Genomic DNA, 11999 nt, shown 5'->3' on the forward strand with positions numbered 1-11999 from the left:
GAGAGGAGGCGGGGGGCGGGGGCATTTGCTTTGTAGGCCGCGGGTGGGGGGCCCACTGATGGGCTGTATGGTTGACGTGGCACTATCTGATTGGTTTAACAAACGAGTTCCAAGTTAAACACTCAGACGGGTTAGAGGATAGTACGTTGCACTTTGACATTTTGGCAACTTGTAACTCACGTAGAATATGTTGTACCATATGCATCCGAATAATTCAGGAAAAGGTCCGCGCGTATTGCGCGGCTAGAATCATTATATTTTCTCTCATATAATAGCATATATGTTTTCTAAATGTATTATTCAAATATATTAAAATGGCAACATAATTTAAAATTTTGTACTAACTTTACGAAACTACTCATGTGTAATATTCATATTGTATTTTATATACGTGTTAGTTATTAATTATTTTCAATATCAAATTTTAGTTATTTATAAATTATATTCCTATCTGAATTTCAATATTTCTTTTTTTTATTCTGAATTTTTGTTTTCTAAAAAATGTATTTCTATATAGACTCTAGGCTCTTCTTCTAATATTATTTATTTTTAATAATGAATTTTTATTATTTCTAATTGTATTTCTATGTAGACTCTAAATTCATCTTACAATATTCAATTTTTAATCTTGAATTTCAGTTACTTCTAAATTGTATTCCTATATTGACTTTATACTCTTCTTCCCATTTTTTTCAATTTCGAATTTTAGTTATTTGTAAATTATATTTTATACTAACTCTAAACTCTACTTTTAATTTTATTATGTTTATTCTGAATTTTAATTAGTTTTAAATTCCTATATGGACTCTATACTCTACTTCTCATATTCCTTATTTTTAATTCTGATTTTCTATTATTTCTTAATTGTATTTCTACATGGACTCTATACTCTACTTCTAATATTCCTTATTTTTAATTCCGAATTTCTGTTATTTCTTAATTTTATTTCTATATGGACTCTAGTCTCCTCTTCCACTATTCCTTATTTTTTAATTCCGAATTTTAACTATTTTTAAATTGTATTTCTATATGGACTATGTTTTTCTTTTTCTCCGATTAATATGGTAATTTCTAGGCCGTGAGAGCGAACGTGAAGGCTCATTTTTCTGTTCCTTTAATAAGTTAATAGATGATAGAAAAATATGTTGAGAGATAATATTCGATAACTAGCCCCCGTGTGTGTATTTCACTTCTAGAAAAAAGGTTTTTGCAGGCGGGCCAAATCCGTCTTTTCAGGCGGACCGGTGTTCCGCCTATAAGCAAATGACTGTGAAAATAGATAATTTTCGCAGGCGGATCTGAGGTCCGCCTGCGAAAATCAATTTTTGCAGGCGGACGGCATCTTCGCAGGTGGCAGATTCACTCGCCTGCAAAGCAAATTTCAGCGAATAAAAAAAAGACGCCCCACCACCGCCGTCGGTCTCTCCCTCTAGCTGACGACGGCTCTCCTCCTCCATCTGCTGCCGTCCCCACAGGGGTTGCTGCCGTCGTCGCATCGTCATCGTCGTCGCGTCGTGGTCGTCGTCGTTGAGGATGAAGCTGGTGGCGCCGTTGTCACGTCGTGGTCGTCTTAGCGTCGTTGGCACCGTCGTCGTCGAGAGGGAGGAAGCTGGGGGCGAGGAGGGAGCCGGTGGCGGAGATGGAGCCGACGGCGAGGAGGGGAACCGGCGGCGGAGGCAGGGAGGAGGGGAGCCGGTGGATCCGCCGCTTCATGGTGCCGCGAACGTCGTCGTCGTCGTCGCGGCCGAGGCGAGCCGACGGCTCGCGGAGGTGGCGTCGCGGTCGTCGTCGTCATCGAGGAGGGCAGCCGGCGGCGGAGGCGGGGAGGAGGGGAGCCGGTAGATCCGCCGCTTCACAGCGCCGCGAAGGTCATCATCGTCGCGGCCGAGGGGAGCCGACGGCTCACTGAGGCGGCGTCTCATCGAGGAGGGAGCCGGCGGCGGAGACGGGGAGGAGGGCAGCTGACGACGGAGGCGGGGGGAGGGGAGCTGGTGGATCCGCTGCTTCACGGCGTTGCGAAGGTCATCATCTCACGACCGAGGGGAGCCGACGGCGAGCGGAGGCGGCGTCGCGGTCGTCGTCGTCGTCGAGGAGGGAGCCGGCGGCGGAGGCAGGGAGGAGGGCAGCCGGCAGCGGAGGCAGGGATGAGGTGAGCCGGTGGAGGATTTTTTTTGCTAAGTGTGTGAGGGAGAAGGAGAGAGAGAGGAGGGGGGATGAGTGGTGGAGAGGAGAGGATAAGAATGGTGGAGGAGAGGATAAGGATGACCCTTTTTTTTGGAGGTGTGATTTTTGTAGACGGACCACATAAGGTTCCGATTTATTTTCGCAGGCGGACCTCTTAAGTGGTCCGCCTGGAAAAAATGATTTTCGCAGGCGGATGGTGAGCTCCACCCCGATTTACATTTTTCTAGGCGGCTATTTAGCTCCGAGGGTCATACCCGCCTGGAAAAATAAAAGGCCAACGTTGCTAAAAAAACATTTTTTCTAGTAGTGTTTAAATAAGTCCGTAAAATTATTCGTATATTCTTTCGAGTTTTTTTAGGTTTTTTATATGGTATTATTGACTTTTCAATATATATTTGATCATTAATTTATCTTATTATTATTTTTACAAATATGAAAAAACTATTTAATGACAAAACAAATGAATAATAATTATGTATTTTTGCTAATAAAACAAACCATCAAACATATATAAAAGAATTAACGGTATTAAATATTAAAATTTTAAAACTAGAGGGAGTAATATATTATTATGTTGAGGAATATTACGAAGTGAAGAGCAAAGTCGTAGAAATTGACTAAGGAAATACTCCGTTTTTTAATAGATGACGCCGTTGACTTTTTCTCACATGTTTGACCATTCATCTTATTCAAAAATTTTATGCAAATGTATAAGATATAAATAACACTTAAAGTACTATGAGTCATAAAACAACTCATAACAAAATAAATTATAATTACGTAAATTTTTTGAATAAGACGAATGGTCAAACATATGAGAAAAAGTCAACGGCGTCATCTATTAAAAAACGGAGGTATTATAATACTGCCCAGTACTAGGAATCAGGTCATGACATATCCTAACACTAACAGCACTTCGCCTACATTCATCGTATTCTCTATTACTCCCTTCGTCCCAAAATAAGTGCAGTTTTAGCACTGTTCATGTCCAACTGTCGAAACAAGATTTCAGCAATAATAAAAGGGGGAGGCGATCAAGCTAGGAAAGTGGATGGGTTTGGAGACAAGGAATTTTATATAGGTTTAGGCCTTCTTATTCAAGAAGTAATACCCTCCTGTCCGGGGATGATTCCGCCGAGTGTGTTATTGATTCTATAAATTGGAAAAAAGATCATACCCCGAGAGGCACACAGACCCCTCCTTATATAGGGGAAGAGGTCCGCTTTACAAAATACAGTCCATATCCTAACGGAATATAGGATTATAGATAAAATACAATCGTAACCGACTAAGATCCCGGGTATTTCTTTGACATACAAGTTTAGAATCTAACCCGAGTCCTTATAGAGATATTCTATCTATATTTGGTACCGTATATCCGACTAAATTATAACTGTCATGTAGATATGGGGTATCCATAATCTCCACACTAACGTTTGACCATTTGTCTTATTTGAAAAAAAAATATAATTAGCATTTTTATTGCTATTACATGATAAAACATGAGTAGTACTTTATGTGTGGCTAATTCTTTTTAATTTTTTCATAAATTTTTCAAATAAGACGGACGGTCAAAATGCTAAACACGGATATCTATGGCTACACTTATTTTGGGACGGAGGTAGTAGTACATGACTTGCTATTTCAAAAATAGTTTTACTGAAGAAACGTTGTAATTAGTTTTTTTATTAGTGCCCCTCGCGGTTTACTGAAGGATTCTGTAATTAGTTTTTTATTAGTGTTCGAATATTTCATGCGACACCATATATAATATCCGACACCACTCGATCTAAACATCCCCTTCATCTTTGAAATCCCAACAATAGCGGTACCATTATCATTTCCGCCTTAACCATTATGCTTATGTTTCCCAAAATAAAATATATGAAAGAAATGGAAATGGGATTGGCAGTTTTCCGATTGACCATTTTCATATCCCTGCGTCTATGTGAAGGAAACGCTGGCAAATGCAAACTCTCCATTCTTTTGTTTTTTTTTCAACGTGTAATAACTACACACAGGGGCCTCGTCTAGAGATTTATTTATCTAAAGTACAAAAGTTTGGTTGGATACTTGGGTCTCTACAAAACGCATCTACATAGGGGGATGTTTGGATACAGTTACTAAAGTTAGTTCCTACCACATCAGATGTTTATATATAAAATAGAGTATTAAACATAGACTACTTACAAAAATAATTACATAAATGAGAGCTAATTCACGAGACAATTTTTTAAACCTAATTAATCTATAATTAGCACGTGTTTATTGAATTATTGTAGCATCACATAGCCTAATCATGGATTAATTAGTCTCAATAGATTCGTCTCGCGAATTAGTCCAGGCTTATGGAATGGGTTTTGTCATTAATTTATGTTTAATACTTCTAATTAGCGTCAAACATCCGATGTGACATGGACTAAACAATTTTAGTCCCATCCAAACACCCCCTTAGTTTGAAAGAACCGGGTGGTCGATCAGTCTATATATAGATGGGTGCAGAGCAGGTACAATAGCAGACTGTAAGCCGCTATAAACACATATTGAGTATATAAAAGAGGAGAGAAGAGAAGCGGGCTACAGATTTGTAGCCAGCTATAGCACGGACTAAAACACAATGTTTGTATGACATATGAAACCTTGTATTAATAGTGCAATATAGGTTTATAGGTAACTATTGTATGAATTGGCTATTAAATCAGTTATAGTACTTTCTCCGGGCTAATAATACTTATCGTTTTGGACAAGTGTGATGTCAAACTTTAAAATCTTTGGTTATTTATAATTTGTAAAATATTTGTCAATGAAATATGGTGACTATATGCATATATTAATCTTAAAAAATACTTCAAAAAATTATATATTTGTTAACATTTATATATATATTATAATAAAAAATAACGGTCAAAGTTATTTTTTAAGACCGTACCGTTGTTAAAAACGATAAGTATTATTAATCCGGAGGGTGTAGTTGGCTATACCCTAAGGGTCTATTTGGTACAGCTCCAACTCTTAAATTTAACTCCAGGAGTTGGGTTTGGAGTGGAGTTGTGGAGCTGACTAAACCCAGCTTCATAACTCTAGTTTATTTTGTAAGAGAGCTCCACCCAGCTCAACTCCCAGTTTTGGTGGAGCTAAAACTATTTGGCTGAGCTCCAACTCTAGAAGAGGTGGAGCTGGAGCTGTGCCAACCATGCCCTTATCAAGCTCCCCTTGGACTTCAATTTTGCGTATGCAGTGACGTCAGTTAACGAAGGAATATTGAGATCGACCATAATCAAATCCAGATATCGAGGGTCGTGTTTGCAAAAGGTGTGTTTAGCTAACCGAAGTTAACTAAGCTAGGTTTGTGTTTGCATGTGACACGGTCACAGTGAGCCTCGGTCCAAGGAAGGCCCTTATCCTATAATGAAAGTACTTTACTTTAACTGATTAACCAAAGCCAAAGGCTGGTACCAATCCTAATGACTGGGCTTTACTTCAATTAATCCAAATCCGGCCAAGCAAGGCTATTTTTTAAGATAAAGAAAAGAATCTCAGCCTTTGCGACTAAATAAGTTAGATCTACTTATTATATATTTCACTCAATATAGAGCACGTAAAAAACAGGAAATAACTAAACAATAGCTAATAATACCAATATAAAATAGAGAATACATTTATTCAAGTCTATTTAAAAATCTCCAATCGGATTTACCAAATATCTGCATGACCATTGTTTCTAGATTTCGACACATGCATAGTATGTATTAGTTGCTTGAAGCTAAGGCTATGGCTTGATTAATTAGTTATTGCCAACAGCTTTTACGAAAGCAGATTCAGGAATTGACGAACGTAACACTGCCGGATTAAATAGGGCCTAGCAAAACCGAAAAAAAGAAACGAACCTAACGAGCAAAATTACCAGTTAACCGTTGAATGCAGTTAATTAATATGGTCGAATCTGATTCGTATCCTGATCCATAATATCAGATATTTCAACCCCTCAACTATTAAAACTAGTGCAATTTGACTCATTCGGTGGTTTTGGAGAGCCGTTTCGCTGACGTGATGCATACGTGGAGGTGTTGACTTGGTTTTTATTCCACGTGGAGTTGACGTGGCACTTATGTGTATTATAATTTAAAAAAATGAGCAGGACCCATTTGTATCACACAAATATAAATGTGGGCCCCACAAGTCAGCCGTCTTCATTCTTCGTCCTCCCTCTCTCTCTCCCCCCTCATCCCTCTCTTTCTCACCCCCTTTCTCCTCCCCTTTGGAGGAACACAACGAGTAGGGACCCAGCCGCCGGCGGCGGCGGGCAGGGGCCGGGGCGGCGCCGGAGCTGCGGAGGAGGAGGAGGATGGACTGGTCGAACCTTGGCGGGGAGGGGCCGGTCTCTCATCGCCGAGCGCGTGGCGGGCTTCCTTCCTCGGCGGCAGTGGCGGCGGAGCGTGCGGAGGAGGATGGATTGGTCGAACCGCTTCCTTCCCCGGCAGTAGCGCAGAGTAGCGACGCCGTTTGCCGCCCGCCGACCCCGCCCGAGATGCTGTGGTGGGAAAGGAGTGTATGGAGGCGGAGTAATGTTCGCGGCGGATGAGGAGCTCGAGCTCCGCGACGTAGAGGGGCGCCGCCGCCACAGCTGGGGACGCGCGGTGCAGAGCGCTACGGAGTCCGGGAGGGACCGACGGGCGGGAGGATGCGATCAAGCTCGTCGTCCTCGCCGGAGGGGGCCATCTCATCGGGTGAAGCCTCGTCGCAGAAGTTGCCGGCAGACCCCGTCGTCGTCGTCATTTATGGAGGCATCCAACGAAGCTCACGGCTATCGCCGCCACTCCCGCCTCTGCCGCCGCTGGTTCCCGCCGCATGCCGGGAGAGACAGACCCACATGTCGCGCGCGCCGACGGCTCCCTTGTTAGAAATTAATCTTGTTGTTTCTTAATTTCAGCATGTTTATCTATATGCATGTGTGTATTGCATGGCCTGGCGAGCTAGCTATATGTACGTGGGTGCTGCATGGCTTAGTGAGTAGTGGTTGGCAGGGAGTAGTGAGCCAATAAAGAGCCAGGAGATGAGAGCACATGTATGTAGCTTAGTTAGTTAGCCATGCATAATTGTGGGCTAGTGATTAGCCGAGTCTTGCACAAGATTAGGAGTAGGAAGTGGTCAGTTTGCATGCATGCAGGTTAGTTGGTTGGTGCAAGCAACGACGTCGGCGAGGACTCAGTACTTGTGAAGTTGCGGCCAAGTAAACAGGACGTGGGCGTCGTGTGTGGCTCGAGAAGCGGAACAACCAGCTTCGTGTGTGTATGTGCTGTGCTCATTGTAATCATTTAGTTAAGAGAAAAAACCAGTGAAAAGGGCACAAGTTGTTTTGGTGCCGCAAAGATCCTGTGTGTTTGCTTCTGTGTTTGTGTTTCTTCCTCGCTGCCTCGTTCAGAAAGTGTAGCTTGTATTCGCGTGAGTTGCTTTGATTCCCAACATCCCTCGATCTCGGGCTCCTCTCTCCCGGCGTTGCCGGTGCCTCCGCCCCCTCCCTCCCCCCCCCCTCCCGGGCGGATGCCGAAGAGGGAGAGAGAGATAAGGTAGAGAGAGAGGAGGGAGAAGGGATAGACCCACAGTGGGCCCCACAAAATTTCCTTTTGTGTGAATGACGAATGGGCCCCACATGTATGTTTTTAATTGTAATGCCACCCTAGCGCCACGTCAATAGCAGACTAGGTCAACACTGCCACGTAGACGCCACGTCAGCAAATCCGTTCTCTAAAACCACTGAGAAAGTTAAATTGCACCAATTTTAACAGCTTAGAGGTCAATATATCTGATTTTGCGGTTTAGTGTCATGGATTAGATATGGGTCACTTTTAAGGGAGTCAAAGTGTACTTATTCCTTGATATGCTAAGCCATGTCATGTCCTGTTGATCCGGCATGAGAGCCGGCCCAACGCGGGATTTTTAATTTTGGGAATAAGTTTACCGGAGGTCCCTTAACTTAACAGCGAGATTTTTTGAGGTCCCTTAACCACAAAACCAGAAATCTTCACCCCTCAACTTTACAAAACCGTCTAATTTGGGTCCCAAGACAGTATACATGGCTGGTTTTGATGATGTGGCATTCTAGTCAGCAAAAATAATTAAAATAAATATGTAGGGGTCCACATGTCAGTGAGAGAAAATGATGTGGGCCCCACATCTCTTTTTTTTTCTTTTTCTCTTCTCTTCTCAACTTCTCAGCTCTCACGCGCAGGCGGGAAGATGGCGGCCGACAGCGGAGCGGGCGCGGTTGCCAACGCAGCGGGCGCTGCGGCGCGCGGGGAAGAAGCAGGAGAGGGGGAGAGGAGGCGGCCGGCGCCAGAGAAGGGGAGAGAGGCGGCCGGCGCGACCGCCCGCGACGGCGGGAGCGGCGGCCGGCGCGCGCCTCTCCCCATCCGGAGCCACGGCGGGTTAGCAAGCGAACGGCGTACTCGCTATCGCCAGCCACGCCGCCTCCACGGCGCCGCGCACCTCCTCGGCGCGACACCGGCAGAGGATGCGGAGGAGAGCGGCCGGGGTGGACGCGTGCGCCGATGGGAGCGCCGGGAGAGGGCTCGACGACGAGCAGGCAGATGGGCAGGCCGTCGATGCTCCGCCGCCGCTTCGCCTGCCTCCGGAACCCGCCACAGAATGCGCGTCTGTCTAGCCGACGCATCGCCTCCGGCGTCCGCTCCTTCGGCGGCACCGTCCCCAGCTGCCCCGTCTGCCTCCAGTCGCCGTCGTCGTCGTTATGAAACACCCATTAATTAGTTTGCACGCTGCATGCAGCTAGCTAGCCAACCGGATTCATGGGGTTGTCCACCATGCCCTGCCCGTCCATGGGCTGGTCCAACACGGGAGGATGCCGTGCTTCTCCAGCTGCCCACGCAGTCCGACGCCGCTCAACATCAGCAGCTGCAGGCTCCCCAGCGTCCCGGTGTGGTCGCGTGCACCGATGGGAGCGCCGGGAGAGGGCTCGGCGGCGAGCGGGATAATGGGCAGGGAAGGGTCGAGCTACGGCATGCGGGTGGCTGCGGCCACCGCCCGCCGCAGGCTCCGCTCTCCGCTGCTCCGCGTGCCTGCTCGCCCGCCGTCGCCGCTAGTAGCCGCGCTCGCCCGTCGCTGCCTCCCGCCTGCTCCGCTCTCCAACGCTCCACCTGCCTGCTTGTCCGCCGTCGGCACTCGCAGCCACGCTCGCCCGCCGCTGCCCCGTCCTGCCTGCTTCGCAGCCGCCGACTCCGCTCTCCGCCGCCGCCACTCCGGCCGCTTTGCTGCCGCGGCGACTACTGCAGCTCTCCCCTCTGCGGCAAGAAAAGGGAAAAGAGAAGAAGAAAGAGAAAGGAAGAGGATGATGCTGACAAGTGGGCCCTTACTATTTCCTTCTCACTCACTCGTGGGTGCCATATTATTTTTTTATTTTTTTTGCTAACTAGGACGTCACGTCAGCGAAACCGGACGTCTATACTGCCTAGGGACTTTTTTTTGGACGGTTTTACATAATTGAGGGGTACACATTTCTGGTTTCGTGGTTAAGGGACCTCAAAAAATCTCGCTGTTAAGTTGAGGGACCTCGGGTGAACTTATTCCTTAATTTTGCGCTAGTTGGGCCAACGTATAATAGTCCAATTTTCAGCCCATGTCCGCATTGCGACCTCCCTCTCGTAGTTCAGCCCAAGTAAAATTTTGGGCTCATTACGGTCGTTTTTAAAGTTTTTAAATTTGGAGCTCACTAGAGGACACTGATAAAAGTATGTTAAAATCAGCATCAAATTTAAGTTGAAAATTCAATTTTGGTTTTAGCTTTGGTTTTGACTTATTAGAGTATAATCAATGAGGGTCGGAATAGATTCTGCTTAATCTAGACGAGACTATCATCATGCAAGTCTAGCTAGGTACGACCTACGCGTTGGCCGTGACCGCGACCTTGACCTTCATGCCCGCGGTGCAGTGGTCCCGGATGCTGCAGATGAAGAAGGCCTCGCCGCCGGCGAGCTTGATCCGGTCGTCGCCGGAGTTGTACACCTTGGACGGCCCGGTCACCGTGCACCCGCCGTACCCGGCCCGGTCCACCTCCACCACGTTGTGAATCTTCGCGTCATACTTGAACACTGCGTATCCACATCCATATGTATTTATATATCAAACTCATGATCAAATTGGATTAAGTCGTTTTTGTTTTTTAAGACAAATTTAGGTTTGTCCAACTACAACGCTAAATTAGTTTTATTAAATATATCTTGATAATATTTAAAAAATATTATATTTCTATAAACTTAATCAAACTTAAAAATGTTCGACTTCTCTTAAAAGTGAAAGCAAACTTGTAATACAAAATACAAAAGGGAGAAAGTATAAATTATGTTGCTCGATCGAGCATCGATCTCACCAAGCTCGTCGCCGGGCTGGATTCGCTTGCCGTTCTCCCAGCCGGCGACGCCGAAGGACCATCCCTTGTTGTCGCCGACGGCCCAATCCTCGCCGTGGACGACGGCGATGGCGGCAGCCGCGCAGCAAAGCGCCAGCAGCAGCCCCGGCGCGGCGGCGCTTCCCCGTGCCATTGATGCTACTGCCGGTGCCGCAGTTTCTTACGAATTAATTAACGTTGTCACCCGAGCTCACAAGAACGATCAGGTGATGTGATGATCGACTTGGCTGCTTTCCTTTTCTAATTTCTAGTATCGTTTTGTGTCTATAGGGGAAGGCTCTGTTTTTATAGCTAGCCTGTATATTTATTTATTAGACCTTACTACTAGTGACGTTGGAGAGATATCAGATATGCACATTGAAATGATGGGATATGCAGCATTAATAGATCCGTGTATATCCACTTGTTAATATAGAGACCGACAGTAGTCTCATCTATTGTCTTAAAAATTTGAAATGGAGGAAGGATGCACATTTATTGGAATAGATATATCCAACTATTTCTAAGAGCAAGTATCATTGATACTAATATGAAAAGAAGCAGTTCACTCTTTTGCTAGATGCACCCACGAAAACGCACATAGAATGTTATGCAGGCCCTCCCTAACCATTAGATCATCCTATCCAATGGTCCAGATATAAAAATCCCTGATGTGAGATGCGATCCAACAATGAAATCACGCAGACGCCGGATCATTCCTCAGTCACGCATGGCGCATGCCGCAACTTCCTCCAACGCAAACATCGCACCTTATTTCCTCCAATCAATCCCCCACACACTGTCACCCAATCCACTCAGCTGCTCTTGCTCTTCCTGCTCCGCCGTCACCTCCACCACGCTGCCATCGCTTCGATCTACTCCCCTGCGCACCCATCGACGCATTTGCTCTCCGCTCTCCGGCGGTGTAGATGCCTCTACACCGCCCCTGATACCTCTGCCCTTTTCTTGAGCACCCACATCGGCCTCAACACGGATCTCAGTGTCGTGGCGGCTTCATTGGTTGGAGTTGACTACCATCATTACTCAACGTGCTGCAGAGCGTGGTGGCAGCCCTGGTGCTGGGGAACCTGCACATGGGCTATCAATGAGTACCTAGAGGGCATCGTCTCCGGCGAGTGGCTCGATAACTTCTCCCTCAGCTACATCGAGTACGTCTACTTCTACTTCAAGTCGCAATATCGCATGCAGATCGTCACCATCGACAATGTTGGTTACCGTCACCCACTTTCTTGCTGCTCTGCTTCTTGAAGAGTTGTTTGGATTTGATGGTTTTGTAGTGGCTAAGCAAATGAGCTGGTGGCCAGGGTGGACATCAACGCATTGTTCGCTGCGCAGCTAGCAATCTGACCTACTCGATGATGAGAGAGATGCGTCAGAGTAAGGCTAAAAGTGGGGT

General features: G+C 45.9%; 1 protein-coding gene across 1 annotated transcript; it reads right to left on the bottom strand.

The window, feature by feature from the left end:
* Positions 1-10009: 10009 nt before the first annotated feature.
* On the bottom strand, positions 10010-10865 carry LOC4328923 (basic blue protein). Its single transcript, XM_015768643.3, has 2 exons — positions 10565-10865; positions 10010-10286 (listed from the first exon to the last, which is right to left on the bottom strand). Exons 1-2 carry the CDS (start codon positions 10734-10736, stop codon positions 10078-10080), a joined length of 381 nt encoding a protein of 126 aa, XP_015624129.1. The 5' UTR covers positions 10737-10865; the 3' UTR covers positions 10010-10077.
* Between the last annotated feature and the right edge of the window lie 1134 nt (positions 10866-11999).

The sequence above is a fragment of the Oryza sativa genome, chromosome 2, assembly GCF_034140825.1.
Source record: "Oryza sativa Japonica Group chromosome 2, ASM3414082v1".
In the NCBI taxonomy this organism is placed as follows: Eukaryota; Viridiplantae; Streptophyta; class Magnoliopsida; order Poales; family Poaceae; genus Oryza; species Oryza sativa.

What these genes read in the sequence shown, in the direction of transcription:
- LOC4328923 (XM_015768643.3), bottom strand. Translation starts at nt 10,736, where the DNA reads ATGGCACGGGGAAGCGCCGCCGCGCCGGGGCTGCTGCTGGCGCTTTGC. An exon ending in CCAGCCCGGCGACGAGCTTG is followed by an intron (nt 10,287 to 10,564) that starts GTGAGATCGATG and finishes GTGGATACGCAG; the next exon opens with TGTTCAAGTATGACGCGAAG.